Source organism: Chelonia mydas, chromosome 2 (genome assembly GCF_015237465.2).
Source record: "Chelonia mydas isolate rCheMyd1 chromosome 2, rCheMyd1.pri.v2, whole genome shotgun sequence".
Taxonomy (NCBI): domain Eukaryota; kingdom Metazoa; phylum Chordata; order Testudines; family Cheloniidae; genus Chelonia; species Chelonia mydas.
In genome coordinates this window covers 188899205-188921475 of record NC_057850.1, presented here as the reverse complement: position 1 = coordinate 188921475, position 22271 = coordinate 188899205, and the positions used below count along the sequence as shown (strand labels likewise).

The 22271-nt window shown below is 44.0% G+C and overlaps 1 protein-coding gene across 4 annotated transcripts in view; it reads right to left on the bottom strand.

The window, feature by feature from the left end:
* GADL1 (glutamate decarboxylase like 1) overlaps positions 1–3171 on the bottom strand; it is a 114044-nt gene extending 110873 nt beyond the window's left edge. For 2 of the 4 annotated variants that reach the window (XM_043540885.1, XM_043540886.1), the window contains exons 1-2: positions 2832–3061; positions 1271–1435 (exon numbers count right to left, since the gene is read on the bottom strand). In XM_043540885.1, the coding sequence (XP_043396820.1) occupies positions 1271–1435; positions 2832–2868 (202 nt within the window). In that variant the 5' untranslated portion in view covers positions 2869–3061. Of the gene's footprint in view, positions 1–1270; positions 1436–2831 lie in introns of all 4 variants that reach the window. The other 2 variants (XM_037890377.2, XM_037890378.2) reach the window with 2 other exon arrangements.
* Between the last annotated feature and the right edge of the window lie 19100 nt (positions 3172–22271).

The window sequence follows — 22271 nt, the reverse complement described above, 5'->3', positions numbered from 1 at the left end:
ACCTGACCTTAGGCATTCTAGCCATCTATAGAAGACTGAAAGTACAGAACATGATTACAATCATCAAAAGGCAGCAACTACAATGGTTTGGCCACGTTGCTAGGCGTCAGTGAGACAGTGATAACAAAATGGTATTCAAAACCATCCAGGCAGCACCTGATTTTCAGAACAATCAGGCTCAAACGGTGGTTCAAAACAGATGTGGATGGAATCTGCTCATAACCTTGGCCCTATCCAACCTCAGCACTGGGGAAAGGAGAGGATGATGATGATGAATAGTTTTTTCCACTCAAGAAACCAGTAAGTTGCACATTTCTAAATTTTTGCAAGTTAATGGTATAGCAGTAAGCTAAATGTATAAATGCACCAAATTATATGCTCTTGATAGTTATCCTGTCAAACCTCATTAAAGGTACCACAATTATATGAAAAATAGGTCTCTCATTCCTAACTTCTATAAACTTATGTTTTAAGCTTTTTTTGTCCATTACCTGTTCATTTAACAGCTTTCTTCCTTTTAATATAGCTCAGTGTACTACTGTAATAACTTTCAGGTGTAATAACTAATGCATTTATAAAATAGGTTTATTTTTCTTTTCCTAAGATACTTGCTTCAAAGAGCATCATTATGTTTCTGCACATACTTATGTTCAGAGCAAGGGGTGGTTGGAGGGGCTAAGTGTTATTCTTTAAAGAGCACTTATTTTAACAAAAATACTGTATTACAATATTCTATAGTACTTGTTCAAAACACTATAACATTTTAAAGGGTTTTTCGTAGATTACTAGAGCACTTTTATAAAGGGAGGTTATTTATATCCAACACCATTCATTTTGATGGGCTCCATAAATTGATGTGAAAGTTCCTTCTATAGGAGGAATACATCAAGGAGAACAGCAAACCACATTTCACACCATTATCACAAGGCAATTCCTCAGAACGCTCCCAGCTTCCCCCCCACCCCCTGGTGACATCCCAAAGATGCCTTCATTCCAGGCACTGTCCCCCAGCTCCAAAGGCAGATGATATTTCAGTGTGGGTAGGCAGGGAAAGGTGCACTCAGTAGAGTTGCCAATTTTGGTGGACATATTCGTGGAGGTTTCATCATGTGACAATCTTTAATTAAAGATTAATCCAGAGGCAATGTGTGGTATGGAACACACAGGGTCACATGTCTGTCTCTCTCTCCCTCCTTTCCCCTCCCCCCACCCGATTTCTGGGACACCCAGCAGTGAGGAGGTAGTGGCTCCCCCTGGTGGCAGCACTCACCATTGTGTCTGTACAGCACAGGGAGGGAGCGAGGAAGCAGCAGGCTGTGGGCTGAGCTCCCCGCTGCTACTTGGTGCTGCTTCTCCTTCCCTGCTGCTGGAGTCCCAGTGCTTCCCGCTGCCTGCTCTGCAGACCATCCGCTGAGGTGAGTCAGGGGAGCATCTTCTAGATCGGGAAGAGGACCTGCTACATAGTGCTCAGCACCAGGTAGCTCAGGTGGAGCCCCATCCAGCCAGAGAGCCCCAGGGAACAGGCTGGGGGGGGGGGGAGGGGAGAAAGAGTGGGAAAAGGGAGACGCGGACCCTGCAACCTCCAATGTGCCTATCAATAAAGTGTTGTGGGGGCATCATATTCCCCGCTCCAATAAAAAGTGTCTTGCTAACCGAGATGCTCAAACCCCGAGCACCATCCCACCTTGGTGCCACCCACCCTCATAGGTGCCGACTTCTGCTCCCGCCAGTGGGTGCTTGACCCCCCCATCCCCGGCCCCACCCCCACTCCACCCCTTCCCCCAAGTCCCCACTCCCTCCCTCTTCCTACCCCTGCTCCGCCTCCACCCTGTCCCCAATTCCACCCCTTTCCCCAAGTCCCCGCCCCGCCTCCTCCCTTGAGTGCACTGTGTCCTTGTCCCTCTCCCTCCCTCCTGGAGCGCCGCCAAGGCAGTGGGCAGAAGTGCTGGGAGAGAGAGGAGCAGGAATGTGGCACACTGAAGGGAGGAGGTGGGGGGAGCTTGGCTGCCGGTGGGTGCAGAGCACCTACTAATTCTTCCCCATGGGTGCTCCAGCCCCGGAGCACCCATGCAGTCACCGCCTATGCCCACCCTACTGGCACAGGGAGGACTGTGCATCCCAGCTGTGTTGCCCCTTTTGTTTGTCTTGTTTTGAACACTTGCTAATTGACTGAGGATAGTTCCAGCAGTGAGTGATGCCCGCAAGCTCTGCCAGGGGCTGGGCAGCCAGAGAACAGGAGGTGGTAGTTGTTAGTGTTTGTTGTCTACCTATATATTAAGTTTCAGGGAGTGGAGACAGAGGCAACAAGTGGGGCGGTCGCATGCCCCCAGAGAAACTTTCAATTACCCCCCCCCCCAAGCCACTCTCCACAGTTACGTGTCACCCTGAGCCCCGGCACCTGTAGCCTTAGCACTGCATAGCCCCAGCATCCCTGTGCTTGCCGCATCAGTTATGAATGCAAAAAAAATTGCCTGAGCCCTGGCCCTTGGCAACCCTAGCACTCAGGGCAGGCTAAAGAAGCCACTGTGCTGAGAGCGGGGGCAAGTCCCCCCCCAGCCCAAGAAGCCTTCCCCGGTGCAGAGGGGACGCGTGGCAAACCCCCGCCCCTAGCAGCTACACCCCCTCCCCGGAGACAGCCCAACCCCCCAGGTTTCCCGCCACCCGGGGAACCCCAGCTCGACCGAGCTGAGGACGGGTCTGAAAGGGGCGAGGGGTGGCCAGCGAGCGGATCCCCAGCCACGACCCCCCCTCCCCGCGGAGAAGCAGAAGCCGGCCCTGCTCCCGCCAAAGAGAAGAGCCAGAACTCAGGCGCTGCCCAAGGTCGCCTTTACCCTCCATCTCGCCTCCGGAGCCGGCGCTGCTGTTCATGGACGCGCCCCGTGCAGAGCGCGACCCAAGCGCTGTCCCGGCAGCGGCTGCTCGGGTGTCCCTCGCCCTGCGCCGGAGCCCGCCCTAGGCAAATGGCTGCAGGTGGAAGGCGGCGAGGCGAGCGTCTCCCGTCGCGCAGCCTCCGCAGCCCTGACCTGCCCCTACAGCAGCAGCTGCTGCTGCCGCTCCTCACCCGCCGCCGCCCGGCCCCTTCATTAATAACTTGGGCGCTGCTGGCTCCCTGCCGACGCGGGGAGCTGCTGGCGCCGCGAGGAGACGCAGGGCACGTAGCGGGCCCCAGTCCCCTAGTGCAACAAATCCCCGCGTGGGCGGGGTGTGAGTGGCCCTGGGGCTGCGGCACGGGAGGTGTTGGAAGCGCAGAGCTGTTCCCACAGCACCCCCCGCAAACACGCACAGACACACGCTTTGATTGAATTCCCCAGGCCGCGCTGGGGTCCCTCTCACGCGCAACGGGAAGGTTGTTTCCAGGCCCAGTCCTCGGTTTTGCCTCTCAGTTACTGATGAGCGGCACATGGTGCGGAGAGGGGGGAGGAACAATTTGAATAAGGGAGATTCGAAAACAAACGGAGCGAGGTTGGAGTTTCCTCACTGGAAACACACCCCGCAAAAGCCTGCCTGGGGAAGAGAGCGCTTGTCTTTCAATTAATCCCCGGGGAGGGGAGCTACCTCCTTGTCTGGGAGATTTTAACGGCCTCAGGGAAAGGCGTGCTGCAAAATCCTTCCACCTAAAGCGGGGGGGGAGGAGAGTTTGTGTTTTGTATATTTGGGTTGTGTTACACCAGGGATTTCCCAACAGCCCCCCTGAATTTCCCTAACACCCTCCCCGCCCCCCAGTTTTGTGAACTAGTTACATGCAGTGTTTCCAATTTAGTGATTGGAAATTTTAATTGAAGTTGAAACATTAATACACATGTTAAAAGCATATAAATTGTATGATAAAATACATGTACCTGAAGAAGTATAATAGATATGAAAAGCAAGAACATAGACAAGCTTTCTTATACTGTTGTTTTTATTACAATGTCAGTGCGTTCATTTCGGCAATGTTGGCCAACCTAATAATTTCAAATTATAATTTGTAAACAAAGTCTAAAAGAGCTCTCCCTGACAGATAGTGATGGGGTGGGGAGAAAGGCTTCAGGACCAGATTATATTTAATTCACACCTAATCTACCTAGATATCCAGCAAACAGTGCTGTGTTGCCCAATTGATAGATTTTGGCTGGGGTTGGGTTACAAATCACTTGACTGGCGGGGGGGGGGCGGGATGAAATGTTGTTATGCTTATTGTAGGAGTAAAGGGCAGTAAAACTGTACTTAGCCTGTGCTGCTTGAGGGCATCAAGAGAGGGTGGGGACAGGTGTTTTGCTTGATGGTCTGCCTGAGTCACAAGTACTGTTTGACCTGCCCTTCCCCAGTGTTTAAAGACAAAGCTGATTAGGCTCCATAGATAGTCTTTTGTTTTGTTCAGTGACCACTACCGCTGAAATCACTGATAATCAGGTCTAAGTGCTTAGACCTGCTGTGGGACAGTGTTTCTGTGGAAGAGATGGCCCAGTCTGCACTAGCAGCAAGGTTCCCCCACTAAGAGCTCAGCTGAAATCACTGAGAGCTGGGTGGAACCTCAAGACACCAACTCGCAGAAGTCACAGTGGCAGGTGGCAGCAGAAGGTGATGGCGCAGGGCCATTGACAACAGAGCGATGGAGTGAACGGTGGCACAATGAACAACAGCGGCCAGAGCGAACAGGGAGCAGCTGGAGGAATGAGCAAGGTGCCTTCTTGCCCCCTAACTGGGGGGTGAACTCATGTCAAAGCACCTCTGAACTCTGAGTCTCCACTGTCCAAGGACAACACCAGTGAGTGTTAATGAGGCTGTTAAGAATGCTGGAGACACAACACAGTTCATGCGAACAAACATGGCTGTGGCATCATACTTTCTATTTAAGCAAGAGATACCACACACTACAAACTGGAGGCCAATGTTAAGTGCATTGTCACTTGTTCATCCTGAAGTTGAACACTCGTTCCGAACAAGATCAGCAAATGCTCGCTATCTTTCTGCAAGAAACTCAGCTGACTGGCTAGAAGCATGTGGTGCAACAGTGAAAGACTTAACAATTGAAAAAGTGAAGAACTCTCTCACTGCATTCAGAAAATTTGCATACATGGCTGATGAATGCACCAATGCAAATGAGCATCAAGTATTAAGTCATTGTGTACATTATCTTGATGTCAGTGGTAGGCCAGTAGATGCATTTCTAGATTTTCAAGTTATAGAAGACACATCAGCTGCATCTGTGACAACCCACATCTTAGAAGAGTTAAATGTTTGTCAATTGGACCCCAAACAGATGGCTGCTTGTGCATTTGATGGAGCTGCAAACTTCTCTGGAAGACATGGTGGAGTTCAAGATTTGCTCAGAGAAAAGTGTAACCCTAATCTCTCCTTACACTCTGCGGAGGCCATCTACTCCAACTAGCTCTAGTACGAGCTGCAGACTCTTCAAAAGACATTTAAAAAGCTATAAATTTAATGTCTTCATTATATTCTTTTTTCAGCAAGAGTCCAAAAAGACTGAATATCTTGGAAAATATAGAAGATACACTGGGACTGAAGTTCAAATTAGTCCAATCTAGGAAAACCCTCTGGCTTTCTCATGAGTGATCCTTGGCTGTTGTCTTAAAATTACTCCAGCCGTTATTACTAGCTTTGGAAAGTATCTACCAAGATGGGATGGATCTAAGTAGTGAGGCTGATGGATTACTTTTGCTACTATGTTCAGAGAAGACTATTGCCATTCTCTTTCTTGTAAGTCTACTGTTGAAACCACTTGGGTCATTAAACAATGCCATCCAGGCATCTGCTACAACAGTAGTAGATCTTTGTCCAGCAATAGAAGCTACATTTGGATCAATTAGGGGGTATCCATTGAAAAAGTACTGGAAGAAGCAAAGACTTCAGTCCAGAAGTTGACTAATGAAGGCATTTGTATTGAATCCTTAAGTGAAGAGGACAAGAAGTGTTTGTTAAGACAACTGAAAAAGTACATAGACTTGATTCTTAAAAATCTACAACGGTGACTTCTAGATTCTACTCAACCTCTGTGTAGCTTTTACAGATCCCTGTCCTATAAAACACTGACAGTTGAGTGGAGTGAGGCACTACCAACAATGGGGCTGCCATGTGCTCAGGACAGAATAGAGAATTTGAACACAGAGTGGAATGTGATATGACGAATGAACGAAGATTTGACTTCAACTTCTTTTTTATCGTCACTAGTGGCTCGACCTGATCTTTGTGCTATGTTTCCTGTGATGAAAGTAGAAATTCATCTCGTGCTACTTGCAGTCACAACAACTACAGTTGAACGTTCTTTTTCGTCATTGAATAGAATTTTGTCTTTTGAAAGACGTCGCTTTCTGCCTGATCATGTGAATATCATTTGAATAATGAGCATATCATTTGAAGGAATGGAAGTCCTGGATACATGAGAAGCCGCCAAAGATGAACATATTGCATTCAAGAAGTTCATTAACAGAGTTCTGCAAAATTGTAACAAGAAACCAAGAAGGATGTAGATGTAGTGCTTCATAGAAGGGCTTGAGTACCCAACTTTAATTTGTGTGATGATTTAAAAACATTAGTAAAAACTGAAAAATGTTTCATGATCATTTTATTAGATTTAACTATTTTTACCACACAGCCCACCTTCACCCTCATGGTCTCACCCCTCATCGGTCCTGACCCCCGCCCCCCATAAATTCAAACACCCCCCCTAATTTCAATTCCTGGGGAAAACACTGGTTGTGTTGTTTGTTTGTGGGTTGTGTTTTGTGTGTGGTTCTTTAGCCACCTAAATAATATTGCAAAACGAGTGGAGCTCCCTAAATGAAAGCGAAAGCGATTAAGTTTGATGGTGTTTGTAGGAAGGAAGGAAAGTATAAATAGGCCTGGGTGGGTTGAGTTACTACAGGGTCAGATCTGCTGAGAATTGCACCAAGGTAACGCCAGAGTAACTCCATTTAAATCAATGGAGTGATATGTGAAGTGAGAAGAATCAGACTTTGTGGGTATAAATAGCAGGCACAAAAGGGTGGAAAATTGGGAATATGGCAATTAGGGCATTATCCCAAACTGTGACAGCGTGCATCAAGGAGATTTCAAAAAACTTCAGAGGGAGATGTTCAGTGTCTCCAGGATGCACACATGCTCAGAGCAAAAGCTTTCCTCATAATAGGGAGATTTTTTTTAAATGCCTTTAACACTGATCCAAAATGAAGAATTCTTCCATTTAAATGAGTGTAGATTGCATGGCATTGGGGAGTGATTCCACTTTGTGATTTTCTGGAAAGATGAAGCCACTACTGCATGAAGTTGTAGTGGAGTGAGATAAATGCCAATATGTTCAGGGGACAGCAGCCTAAAAAAAGCCACGGCATACTCTGCCCAGCCATTAGGGCTATTTTAAGGCCCTTGCTGAGTGAATTGTGTCTGACCTCATTACTGTAGTTCCTTTCAGGCCACTGATCCCATTCTTCCCTACATGTGAATTCCCAGTTCTAAGACCTAAACTTTTCCCTTTAATTCCGTAAGAGTTGCCATCTTTCCAAAAAAATAAAAACAAGCTATGTCTGGTACAGACTATTAGAACTGTGATAGTAAGGAGGCAGGAACAGTATCCAAACACTTAACTGGTAAATCCCCTACCGGCTGATGTTTTTCACTAAAATTCAGGCTGAATTAAACTTTGGCAAAGATTTTTCAGATGTTCTTTAGATCTCCAGAGGTGAATTGCACATTTATTCATATACAGTATCCTAATTTGCATTGCTAAAAAAAACCAAAATAATATAACCATTGCCTAGCTTCAATGTACCCGATAGTAAAATGTACTTAAAGTTTCTAAGTTATAGATGATAATTTTCTTACACAAAAGGTATCCAGAACAAGGTAATGATTTTGGACCTTACTATGTTGGATAAAGATGAATTAATCACTGGACTGGAAGCAAGCTGTTGCTTAGAGACCAGTGATTGTGATTTGAGTACATTCAATTTGGGTAAACAGGGCAGTCCCAACCAGTAATGTATGTACTTGGTGCTTCAAAAGGCTTAATTTCCAAAGCTGAGGAAAATTATGAGTGAACATGACAGGGAGGAAAAAATTTAGATAGGAAAATTTGAATTAAAACTGGGAATTTTTAAATTAGTTTATTAAATGGCCAAAAGCCACAATTCCACAATAAAGAAAGAGGACAACTTTGGCTAAAAGCCCATCCTGGGATGTTGGGGGGGGGGGAGAAAACCTGGATTTGTGCTGGAAATGGCCCACCTTGATTATCATACACACTGTAAGGAGAGTGATCACTTTACATAAGCTATTACCAGCAGGAGAGTGGGGTGGGGGGAGAGAAAACCTTTTGTAGTGATAATCACCCATTTTTTCATGGTTTGTGTGTATAAAAATGTCTTCTGTATTTTCCACAGTATGCATCCGATCAAGTGAGCTGTAGCTCACGAAAGCTTATGCTCAAATAAATTGGTTAGTCTCTAAGGTGCCACAAGTACTCCTTTTCTTTTTGCAAATACAGACTAACACGGCTGTTACTCTGAAAAGAGAAGGTAGCAATTAGAAATAAAAAAGCAATGTATAACAAATGGAAAAAGAGGAAATAGATAGCAAATCAATTTAAATTAAAAGTTATAAAGTGCAGAAAATTAATAAGGGAAGTTGAAGACATCCAGGAAAAGTCCATGGCTGGCAGGGCTAAGGACAATAAGGAGTTTAAGTATATTAGGAACAAAAGAAATCCTAGCAGTGCTCTAGGCCCATTACTAAATGTGCATAGTAAAAAATTATTAATGATGCAGAAAAGGCAGAATTGTTCAATGAATATTTTTGTTCTGTATTTGGAAAGAAACAGGATGATGTACTTGTATCACATGAGGATAATGAATTATTTTCCTATCCATTAGTAACTAAGAAGGATGTTAAACAACATCTACTAGGGATAAACATTTTAAAAATCAGCAAGCCCAGATAACTTGCACACAATAGTCCTAAAAGAGCTGTCTGGAGAGATCTCTAGCCCACCGATGTTAACTTTTAATAAATCTTGGAATACTGGTGAAATTCAAGAAGACTGGAAGAGTGCTAATGTGCCAATATTCAAAAAGGGCAAATGGGATTACCTGGGTAACTACAAGCTAGTTAGCCTGCCATCAATCCTCAGCAAAATAGTGGAAAATTGAGATAAGATTAAATTGGTAAGGGATTACAGGACAGAAATCTAATTAACGCCAGTCAACATGGTTTTATGGAAAATAAGTCTCATCAAATAAACCTAAGTTCATTCTTCAATGAGTTTACAACTTTGGTTGGTAAAGGTAACTGCATAGATGTAACAAACTTAGATTTTTGTAAATCATTTGACTTAGTACCCCAAAATATTCTGATTAAAAAATTAACATAGTACAATATCAATAAAGCACATATTAAAAGAACTGGCTAAGTGACAGATTCTGAAACATAGTAGTCAATGGAAAATCATTGCCAACTGGGGGTATTTCTAGTGGGGTTCCAGAAAGATTGGCTTTATGACACTATTGAAAATTTTCACTAATGATGTAAGCACATATAAAATTATTGGTGATGAAACTTGTGGATGATGCAAAGATTGGCAGAATGGTAAATAATAATGAGTACAGGCCAGTCATACAAGGGAATCTACATCAGCTGGTAATCTGAACCCATTCAAACAAAATGCATTTTATTACAGCCAAGTGCAAAGTTATACATCTAGGAACAAGATATGTAGGCTTTACCTAAACAATGAGGGGCCGTATCACGGAAAGTAGTGACTTTGAAAAACATTAGGGATCATAGTGGACAAATAACTCAAACATGCACTCCCAGTGTGATGCTGTGGCAAAAAGGGTTAATGCAATTGTAGTGAGGCAGAGTGGCCTTCCTCCGGACTGGAGAGCGACGGAGCACTACACTTGGTAGAGAACATGGGTATCGCCTTCGCCAGTTTAGGAAGGATGGAGGTCAAGAAATGGATTAAATGGCTTGCTGAGAGCCAGCAGCAGCAGCAACAACTGCTGAAACAGCTCCAGAATCAGCAACAGCAACTGATTTGAAAACTGGGGACCCAAAACCATGAGCAGCAACAACCGTACTTGCAGCAGCTTGCGGCACTTCTGCCCACCCCAGGGGGCTCCAAGCCCAGGGGTGAAGTGGCCCCAGCTAAGCCGATTCTTCTGTCCCAGAGTGCACAGGGAAGTGAAAGACTTTTGTGATTCCTGTGCTGAGTGCCAACGAGCAGCCCTGAGGGGAGTACCGAGGGCACCCCTCATTCCGTTGCCAGTGGTTGGTTCTCTATTCGACAGGATAGCCATGGACCTCGTGGGGCCCCTCCCAAAGAGTGTCATGGGATTCCAATACATCCTGATGATCCTAGATTATGCCACATGCTTTCTAGAAGTGGTTCTCCTCCAAATCATCACAACCTGAATGATCACTGCGGAGCTCTTGAAAATATTTGCCCGGGAGGTCCTGACAGACCTAGGGACTAACTTTACATTGAAGCTCCTTTGGCAAATCTGTAGCCTCCAGGGAAATAAAAAACTGCAGACCTCCATGTATCACCCCCAGACGGACGGCCTTGTGGAGCATTTTAACCAGACACCGAAGGAAATGTTGCAAAAATTCCCTCCGAAAGACCTTCACCAGTGGGACCAACTTATCCCATCCCTATTACTGGTGATCCGGGAGGTCCACCATTTATCAACCAAATTCTCTCTCTCTGATTTGTTATATGGTCAGCAGCCGAGGGAACTGCTAGACCTTATGCGGGAAAATTGGGAACAGGCACCATCTTCATCACAGGGCCTCCTCCAGTATATCCTGCAGCTTCAAGAGCTGTTAATCATGGAAGGGACCTGGCTAGAGAGAACCTGCAAAGTGCTCAGAAAGCCTAAGAGCAGATGTATAACAAGGGTGCCCATGGAAGGACCTTTGATCCCAGTGAAAGGGTGTTGCTCCTACTACACTCTGAAGGATCGAAGCTCCTATCATGCTGGCAAGGACCTTATGAAATAATTTGCCAGGTCGGGTTGATCACCTATGAAGTGTCCCAACCCGACTGGAAAAAAACCCAACGGGTCTACCAAGTCAATTTGTTAAAGGCATGGCAGGAGCGCAAGAGGCTGTTAATTGCTCCGTACCCCATGGAGCCAGATCTCAGACCCAAGCTCCCAGACCCAACCAACTTAGAAGGACCACAGCTGGGGGACACCCTGACTGAGGAGCCATGGAGGCAAGCCTGGAGTCTGTTGAAGGCAGAGCATATTGACTAAACCAGGAGAAGTCGCGCGAAAAACACAAGGCCATTGCCATGCCACACATGCAAAATAGTTGAGCAGGAAGTCTAGACCATGCTGGAACAAGGCGTAATCGAACGATTCCAAATTGATTGGCACAGCCCCATCGTTCTGGTCCCGAAGCCAGATGGGACCCTTAGGTTCTGTATCGATCTTTGGAGAATCAACACCATCTCTAAATTGGATGCATACCCGATGCCACAGATTGATGAGTGGCTAGAGCACCTTGAGGAGGCCCCGTACATCAGTATCCTGGATCTCACAAAAGGGTAGTGGCAAATTCCCGTGGACCCGAGCTCCAGGGAGAAAATCGCATTTGCCACCCCAACTGGGTTGTACCAATTCACCCGGATGCTGTTTGGTCTCCACGGGGCCCTGGCCACCTTTCAGCAGCTGATGGACTGGGTCTTATGACCCCATGGTGCCTACGCCGCCGCTTATCTCGATGACGTAGTGATTTACAGCAGGCACTGGGAGGAGCATCTCAACCAAGTAGCCGCCATGCTCAGAGCCTTACGCAACTGCTAAACCTAGGAAGTGCAAAATTGGGTGGCAGGAAACCACCTACTTGGGGTATACCTTCAGGCAAAGCCAAATATGGCACCTGATAGGAAAGGTCCAGGCACTGTAGGCCTACTCGTCCCCCACCACAAAGAGACAGGTGCGACAATTTCTGGGGCTCGCCAAGTATTATCCCCTCTTTGCTCCCAACTTTGCCTCGATAGCAGCACCACTGACAGGGCTCCTGAAGAAGGACAGCCCCTGATGCGTGTGTTGGACGGACGAGTGCAAATGAGCCTTCCAAACTCTCAAAGACCAATTTTACCAAGAGCTGGTGCTCTTCAGCCCAGCCTTTAACCAGGAGTTCCTGTTACAGACTGACAGATTGGAGGTGGGCCTGGGGGCTGTCCTCTTCCAGGAGGTTAATGGAGATGAGCACCCCATATTGTATTATCAGCTGCAAGTTGTTCCCCCCGAGAATGGAACTACTCGGTTGTCGAGAAGGAAGCCCTGGCGGTCAAGTGGGCTGTGGATGCCCTAAGATACTACCTCCTCAGGGGTCCCTTCATGCTTGTGACCGACCAGGCCCCAGTTACGTGGCTGAACAAGGTCAAGGAAATGAACCCCCTCTCTAATGCGCTGGTATGCAGTCCTATGCTTTCACGGTGTGTCTTCGAGCAGGTAGAGACCATACCAACGCAGACTTCTTCTCTTGGTTGGGGGAAGGAGACATTGCCATGTCTGATTCCCCAGAGACAGACTTGAGGGCGGAGGGGTGGGGGTGTACTGAGGCAGAGTGGCCTCCCGCTGGACTGGAGAGCGAGGGAACACTACACTCCCCCTGGTTGGTGTGTTGTGGCTGGATCTGCGCCAACCCAGTGGCAGACCACTCTGCCATTGTTAGGGCCCTGGGCTGAGACGCGGTGGAGTTAGGCGGGCCTCATCCCCCTGCCACCCGACCCTTGGGGTGGCCAACTCCCCTCCCTAGGCCTGGAGGCCTGTGCTCCTTGAACACCTCTGCCAGCACCCTAGACTTTCTGTTGGGTGCTTAACCCTTCTCAAGACCTTAGACTGTATGGGTGTTCACCCTATCTGAACCACAAGACTGTGTGTTTGCTGGACGCCTTAGCCTACAAGCTGAGATGAAAGCCTGGTCCCTGCTCTGCCCCACTAAGGGCTAGAGCTATTGACTGTGTGTTTGCTGGCTGCCTTGGCCCGGAGACTTAGGCCTTGTCTACAAAGCCACTTTATAGCGCTGTAACTGTCTCGCTCGGGTGTGAAAAAACAGCCCCCTGAGCAAGTTTCAGCGCTGTAACGCAGCAGTGTAGACAGTGCTACAGCGCTGGGAGCTTCTCCCCTCGTGCAGCTGGAGATGCGACTACACAGCCACATTGCGCTTTAACGATGCTAGTGAAGACATGCCCTTAGGCTACAGCCTGCTATCAGCTCGGCCCCACCCCGAGTGCTAGGGCCTTAGACTGTTAATTGCTGTCAGCCCCAGTTGAGGGGCTGTGAGCTAAAGACTATGCTGGGTGCTGCCCCGCCCAAGGGTGGGGACAAGAGCCCCAGCTGTTGTTTGTTTGCCTCTGTTAGATGGGCCCAGAACCATAGACTGCTTCCTGCTCAGCCCCGCCGGTGCAACCTGAGCCCAAGCCGCTCTTACCCAGGCCTGGCTCCAGCTTCTGTCCTGGCCAGGGGGAGAAGGGGCAGGGCCTCAGGAGAAAGAGAAGGGGCGCGGGGCCGGACCCATAGTGAAAAGTGCCCCTGCCTTTGACTCCACCTCATGCATGAGCTAGTGTAGCACCAAAGGAATTACATTTCAAACAGCTGTCTGCATTTATGATGCCCATTACCATTAACCTATGCGGGATCCAGTATATTCAAAAAAGTGTCTGTTGGTGAATAAGCCATAGTCTCAGGTCTGTAGTTGCTTTTTTAATGTTATTCCATTGGGTCAGAGGTAGTTGTGTATCCAAATCCCTTTTCCAAACAATTCTCAAATTATCAATCTTTGGCAGTTTTTTTTTTTACTAGAAAACCAGAAAACCATAAAACCTCTGGCCAAGTAAATCTAGGAAGTTACCTCCAAAATAATTAAAGTTCTAGAGGTTCTGGAGCTCCCAGTACATCCAGTCCAAATATAGTCACCAGTAAATGCTTTAACTGAAGATATTTCCAAGCTCTGAAGCAGGGGGAGTCTATGATTTTTATTTTTTTTTTTACTATCAGTAAATATAAGGAGAATTTGCCACTGATAAACATCAGCTCAATACAATGCCATTTTTTAATTGATTATAATTTATCTATGTTAAAATGTGGCCATGCCAGGTATATAGAATTTTGAATGATCTAAATCCAGAAGCTTTCCTGCTAAGCACTAACAGAAATATCTGATTTTGCATACTTCATGTTTGGACAAAACTCCCATCAAAACACAAGTATGTGAGTCACCAGTTTTCATTCTCTACTGCACTAAGCTGACCAGATTTCAGTTTGGCTGGGTCATAGAAGACTCAAGGAGGAACTGGGAGAAGGGGTAGCAGTATGAACCAGTGTTAAAGAGATGGAACTCCAGACTCTGCTCGTGTAATAATTGCACCACAAGACCTATATGTTAGGATTAGAAGTAGAAAAAAAACTTTACATTAATGTTGAGGTTTCCTCTTCTCTTTTATTAAAAAAAAAAGTAATTATTTTTGTTTGCCATTGCATTATTTGTTGAGGCAAAAATATATGTACATATATTTATAACCGCACTGTTTTTGAACCTTGAAAAAAATTAATTGGTATTCTGAGGTTATATCCCAACCATAATATTAAAATAATGTGGTACCACTTATATTTTTTAAAAGTATAAAATTGACTTTTGTTGCCAAAAATTAAAACAAAAAAGTAGTCACGTGACACACTACATACAACACAGGACAACATACATGACATACAGGACAAACTTACAATTGAAAGCATTTGGTACCAAAATTATATTTATAACTATACCAGTCAAGGCTTTAGGAACTCTGTTTTCTAAAATGCATTTCTTTAATAACTAACAGGTAAATAAAATAATTAAATGTCTAAATAAGCAAGTTATTACCTTTTTATTTAAAACTTTTAATAATTGATAAAAATTCATATTGTTTGCCCACTTTGTTGTATTAATTTAGTAACTTAAGGCATTTTCCATTTCATTTTATTGCTTTATTTTTAAAAATTCTGCTATATGGAAATAAGGAAAACTCATGTTTTATATATTAGTCAATAGTTAGGATTAGAAGCAGAGTCTGCATTTCTGTTGCTTAGGAACCACATCTTCAAGAAAGTTAGGAGTATTTCCAGCTATTGCATTCCTGATGGGTTACAATAATTAATTTACTGGACTTATTTAAAATAAAGTTGTAACATTCCTTAGGGTGCATCCTAAACTGATGTGCCCCCTTACCTGAAATGCCTTTTACATTGCTTTGCTAGTGAACAGCGAACTCCTCCAGGCTCTGCTCACTCACAGCCACCAGCATGCAAAGTCACTCCTCGCTGAGTACATGAATGTTGTGCCCAGCCATTCATGAATTACATACAGGATGACACCCGCATAGCCCTCAGTCCCAGCCTTGCCCCACAGAAATGTGCATCTTGTACCATTCAGTAGCCCACTAGACCATACAAGCTCATAAATACTCCATCATTCCAACAATGGGAATGATTGTACACCAGTCTTGTTTTCTCAAGTGGAGATTTCCCAAACACTTCAATCAAACACACTGGTTTAGATAAAACAATAAAACTGGTTTATTAACTAGAGAAAGATAGATTTTAAGTGATTTAAAGTGGTAAGGCATAAAAGTCAGAATTGGTTACAAAAGAAATAAAAAGATAAAACCACAAGTTAAATCCTAAACATTATCAAGCGAAACAGGATTTGAAGCAAACACTTTTCTTAACACACCAGATGCTGCAGACAGTTCACAGTTCAGTTCACAGCCTGGATTTCCTATCATCCTGGGAACACTCCTCTTAGTTCATTGTTCTTCAGGTATTCATTGATGTTATGAGGAGAGATATATAAAGTGGAGAGGCTAGGGGCCTGTGGAGGTCACTGTCCTTTATTTTTATACCCACCTCCTGTCTTTGAGATTTACCCTCCTCACCCCACCCCCAGCTGGCGTGTAGATAAACAGGTCCTAGTGTACGTGAGATTCGTACCATATCTGGAAGGAAATGTAAACTTCTGTTTACACTTCCCTGTTGCTGAAGAGTGGCTGTTTAAGTGATAGCCCACTTGATTTTGTTGACACCTGTCTAGGGTTGCCAGTTTTGTCTCTTAAAAACTAGAACGACAGCATATTTCAGTAACAATCATACATCAAAATCTCATAATTTCACAAGCTGTACAAATTTCAACACAATAATATTCAGTAGATTATGAGTTTTCAAATGATGCCTCACAAGGAATACTTTATACCAGGCATGACCAAACTGTGGCTCATGAGCCACATGCAGCTCTTTTACAATTAAAGTGCGGCTCCTGGCGCCCCCCACCCGTGTACTCCCCGTCCCCCATTCTCCACCTACAAGACTGGGCAGGGGGAGCTCGGGGCTTCTGCCCTGCAGTGGGGTGGTAAGACTAGGGGCTCCTTCCCTGTAAGGGGGGGGTGTCTAAGGGCTTTAATCCGGGGGGGGGGGAGTATCGGGGAAGAAACCCCACACCCCGGCAGGTGCTGCCCCACAGGGCATGTTGTGCATGACATGCAGCTTTTGAAGATTATTGTATGTGGCTCAGAGGGTCAGTAAGTTTGGCGACTCCTGCTTTATACAAAATATAACCATATAAAAGTGGTGAACATGGGGTGCAGGGTGTCACAGAAGTGTTTACCTTGTTTTCTCTTTGTTTGTTGTTTTGTTTTCAGTTGCTTCATCTTTTTGAGCAATGGTGGTTTCGGTAATAACGATAACTTTCAACTTTTAAAAGAGAAAGAGCAGAAGTGAGGAAAGGCGGGGGAATGGGGGAAGAGTAACCTAGGAAGGGAGGGAGACCTGAACCAAAAGAGATTAGTTAACCCTGCAAAGTCATTTTATGGTACAGGCCAGCAGCAGCAAGTTTAGCAATTAGAGAGGATATAAAGGAAAACTTGACCAGTATGTAAAAATATTTGAGAAAGGTTATATTATTACCTCTGAGCGAGGAGTGGGCTCCATGGGATAAAGTGATTGGGAACCTGTACTTTTGGTTTTTATTCTGGTTCTCAGAGGAGAGTGAGTGTTGTTACCTGCTTTTGCAAAATCTAATTTGTTTCCCCAGTGTTTGTTGCTTTTGTATGCATGCCAAATTGATTGCAGGGCTGCCCTTCTCTGCTGCAGTTAACTGTTTCTGGGCAACTCCATGTGTTAATGCATCAATTCGAACTGTTAAACCTCTTACTCTCTGTTTTTCACGTTGAAATTCTTTTTATATCCACTCCCCTGCGATCAAGTCACAGCTCCTGACTCTTAAGGTGGTCTGTTAACCCAACTGTTCGATCCTTCCTCTGATTTACAAATCCAGCATCTACTTCTCTCTCCTGTGCACTTACTTCTGCCATTTTGACTGCCACCAGTCTAGGTTTTCATTTAGGTTTTACTGGAACCTGGCTTTTATCAATACAGTGGTTGCAATACAGTGGCCCCTGCCCATGGGTTATTAGGTGGCTGGTCTGAGTCATTCCATATGTCCCCATTACAACACTCATTCCAGTCATTCCATGTTCCATTTTTTAATTCTGCTTGGACCATCATTTTCCATTTCTGTCCCCACTCTTCAGGCACAGGGTAGCTACCTGAAGCTTGCTGTTGTCCATCAGTATTTATAACAGAGGATGGAACTTCTCTGTTTTGAAGATTCTCTACAGCTGTTTCCAATTTTCTATTCTGTTTCTGTGCTTGCTGTAATGTATCATGTCTCCAGTTTGTGAAAAGTTACTGGCACAGGATGGAGTTCAGGGTCACATGAGCTTATCACATGTCCTTACATGGCTTGATGACTCACAGGGGTAGCCACTGGCCCCTTGGTGTCTGAAGCATCCGCAGAAAGAGTCATCTGGGTGGAATGAGTTTCTTCTATGGTCCATTGTGAGAGCTCAGTGTCTTTAATGGGCCATCAACACAAAGCTGTCTAGTCTGGATGGAAATCTTATCTGGTGTGTGTTGCCCAGGCATATAGTACATGTACCAGTGTATACATATACCAGTGTATAGCCAATATTCATAACTTCAGAAACAAAAATTATACATGCATATAAACAGGATAATCAGACTGAGCAAATTACAACTTTTCCATTGACACCTTACATGACATGCTTTGTTTAAGATTTGTTGCAATTGTATAACAGTGGCAATATCAATGATATGAATGATCATACTTCAATTATACAGCATCACAGGGGCACAGAACCTCACAGGAGGTACTCAGCACTTTGCAGGATTTTGTTGGAACTCAGCACAGTATTTGGTCTTTTTTATTTAAATTAAGTCTTCTTGGATAGAAATTGCTCTCTGGCAAAGAACCTCATGATAAAAGAACATCTCATAATACAGGAGTACGATGGCACCTGGCCCCTTGTAATTCACAGGGATTAGAGCATGCCCACAAATTAAAATTCTGAGAATAAACCAAGTAAACTGAGCTGCAGTTCAAACCAAGGAAGGAAAGCAACAGTGGGAGCAGACGCACAAGCACATTTTGAATTACAGGGCTATAATCTCATTTCAGAGGCTCATTGATTAAAAAAAAACCCCACAACCCTCCAAGCTTCATCTAATGGTTTATGACATTACCAAAACCCTTTGATAGTCACGTAATTCAGAGTTGCATATTTTACTGTGTTCTAGACAGAGAAGCCTGGGGGGGAAATGTCTAATAAAAACTTTGTCATTGTGTCTGTGTTTGATGTTATAACAAACAAACAAACAAACAAACAAAAAAAGACACCAGAAGAGTAAAAGAGGCTTATGTGCCTTTTGGAACTCAAATAATTAAAAAATTCAAACTCTCCAGTGCAAAGGGAGTGTGACAGAAGAACCAGACACAAAGGGGAGAGGTTGGAGTGGGCAAAGAGACACACACAGAGAAAGGGAGAAGAAACAAACAGGAGAGAGGAGATTTGTTTTAAGTCATGTACATTACTGAATATGATTCCCTCAAAATGTACATACATGTCATAGAAAATTCCAACAGTTTTGCCAGCTCTCGTGGTTTTATTGTGAATCTCACACTACATGGTGTTTTACTTAAAGCCTTAGCTCCTGGAGACAGTGATTACATGAGAATCTCATTTTTTACTAAGGAAAAAAAAAAGAAAGCAAGTTTCTAGCTCCCAGGGATGCAGAGAAGAGCTTGAAAGTGTGACCTGAATCTCAAAAAAAGACTCAAAAAACAAGAGGGCAAATAAAAAGAACCCCAAAATTATAACTCATTTTAAACCTTTTGTGATTTTGAAAATTTGGGATTGGCAATACTGAACTCTCCTAATTTTATCATGTCATCAGGACTCCACTTTGGTATTACAACTTGGCTGTTTCATGATAGGGAAGATATACCCCTAACTTTATATTATCACCAACTACTGTTACTTTTATAACTCTCTCTTCTCTTAAATTACTTAGGAAGTTACAGTTATAGTTTGAAGACAACTACCTCTGGAGAACTGAAGTTATTACAAAGGTAGCATTAAAGAGAGAGGATGGGCTTGTGGTTAAGGCACTAGGTGTCACCTCAGCAGATCTGAGTTCAGTTCCCAGTGATACCACAAGCTTTCTGCATGGCCTTAAGCTGATCGCTTAATATTTCATTGCCTCAGTTCCCCATTTGAAAAACAAGGATAACACTTCTTTTCTCCGACCCTTTGTAAACTCCTTAGGGCAGGGACTGTCATTTACCATGTGTCTGTGTAGTGCCCAACACAAGCAGCCTTCCATCTCTAGTGGGGGGTCTCTGGTGCTATTGTAATAAATTTAGCTGCTTTTTTTTTAAGTTGCCTTTTGTGAAAAATTTAAGAGAAAAAAATCATACAAATGGGGCAACATTAGAAATTATGTGCGACAAAAGCAGACCAAAATCAATCATGGTGTTACATTGGGGCTTAGGCAATAGAACCAAAATAGAGGCTAATGTATGCATTTTACAAAAACTAAAAATCCAAATAATAGAAATAAGGTTCAATTCACAAAGAGTCAGCTAGATCAGCATCAACAAAACAATAACTAGGCTCTCTTATAATGGCTCAATTAAATATATATATCTTGTAGAGATTGTTGATTCAGGCTTTTGTAAATATTCTCTAGAGGAGAAACTGTAATCCATCGGGGGAAATTAGGTGTGTGTGGAATCTTTCCACTCTCAGTGTAATGCATATTTTAGCATCAAGAAAAGGTTTGTTTGCTTGCTTGTCTTTCCATATCAAATAACTTGAAAGACCCCATTGGCTGCACAGAAGAATAAGGACCAGAAAGTTTTCAACAGGCCAAGTGTCTTGTGACCCATGTTTAGCATAAAAAACGCAATTCTGGATCTAAACTAGCTATAGCATGTGAGACATGCTATTTGTGGAATCAGGATTTATATCCTTTGTAATTTGCAGCCACTAGAAGGTGACATGACCCCAGTCCCCACTCCACACAAACACACTTAAGCAGGTCTAACATTCCATCCATCAGAGGGAATAGTGAGAGAACAGTCAGAAGTATAGATATCTAGTGAAGAACCTATATGGAATAAAACAAAACCGATACATTACCTTCTATTGCATGGAATTGTTTTAAGGAAGGATGGGCTAATGAACAAGTTTGAATACTCCACATATACTCCCAGTTTCTGTTCCTATTTCTGTTAATATTAAAGGAGAGATTAAGACCACGTTGAATCAAAACAGATTTTAAAAAATAATTCAGGTGGGGGGAGGAGGCGGCAAGAGTTTGTGGGGGAGATTTATAAAGTAGAGCCCTGGCCAGTATAATGGAAGATTCCAAAGAGTCCAAATCATTGAGACAATTGCAGGATGACACAAAAAGGACATGTTTATTTTCATTTGTTTATAAAGTAGTCTCTAACATTCACAACTAAAATGGCACCCACATCCACTGCCAGGCACAAATGCAGTACTATACTTGTTTCACACACACCAATTTGTATACACATTGTAGGCTGGACTGAGATCTGAAAATCTGACCCCAAAGGGACAGCTTCAAACCTGACATAAGTTGTCATTCATATCAGTAAGAGTTGCGCCAATTTATGCCAATTCTCATTATGGCCCAAAATGTCTACAATGAAGATAAAGGAACAGCGGCTCTATGCATGACCCACAAAAGCTTCTCAGATTCATAATAGATGATACCATGGCTATGAGTCAATCCAAAATCATGCATACAGCAAAATGTAAGTCCCAAGAATATAAAGAGGGAAAAGCTCATATCTTCTCTGTCGGGAAGGAACTGGCTTGGCTTCAATCTGAGTGTAAGCAGAAGCAAGGCTAGTACTTCCAGTTTTGCTCCATAAGGACTGCTTTTGCCAAGGAACATGGTGAAAGAAAGCATTCGAATCTGTTGTTAGTGTTATGCTTATAAGAAGCACACGGGATCTTTTTCAGGGAAAAAGGCAATACACTGCATTTATTGTGAATACAGCAGTTAGCATATGCTTTTCAGTCACACACACACACACCATGCACACAGTCCTGCAAGTTGATGTTTATAGTTACCAGTCCAGAGTCTGACTCAATCTAGTGGCCAGCCAGATTCGTCACAGAGGGGAGCCGGGCTCTGTCGGTCGCGATCCGATGCTCCTGGAGTTGTGGCAAGATGAACCCAAAGTCCCATTGCCAAGCACCCTGTTCTTGTAGTCTTTTTTTCTCTGTTGAAGTCTATGGATTTTGCTGTGTCAGTTTGTGACAAGTTACTCCTTAATTGGTGTTATCTTTTGATGTTAACATTCCAAAACACCTCCGAGAAGGTCATCCTGTCCTGGTTTCAGTTTAATCAATTGTCTTGTCTTTAGGGGTGCCAGCCTCCACCTCAGGGTCATCAATCTGCCCTTCCTTAATTATGGATGTGTGTTGATGGTTCTCTGGTGTCATTAAGTCTCTTCACTCCTTCTTCCTTGACCATCTGGCTATAACAATGGCCTTTACACCTTATCTTTTCCTGATGCATACATTCACACAGTCTTTTACAGAGACCTTCAGACAGGATAACATTTTGGAAAGGATTATATTGTTACTAAAGGGATTACAAAAGAACTTTACACAACTTAGTTTGCAATGCATACAAGAAGCAAGACCTTATAGCAAATACTGTAATGAAATCTTATCCTAAAACAAAAGGTGACCATATTCCGCCATAAGGACTATTCTGGTCTATTCCTGCCTTGAAATCAAAAAGGGTGGCTGGCAGGATGATCAAATCATACATTAATACATACTAGATTATTATAACCGTCAATCATTATAACCTCTAATACAAATATAA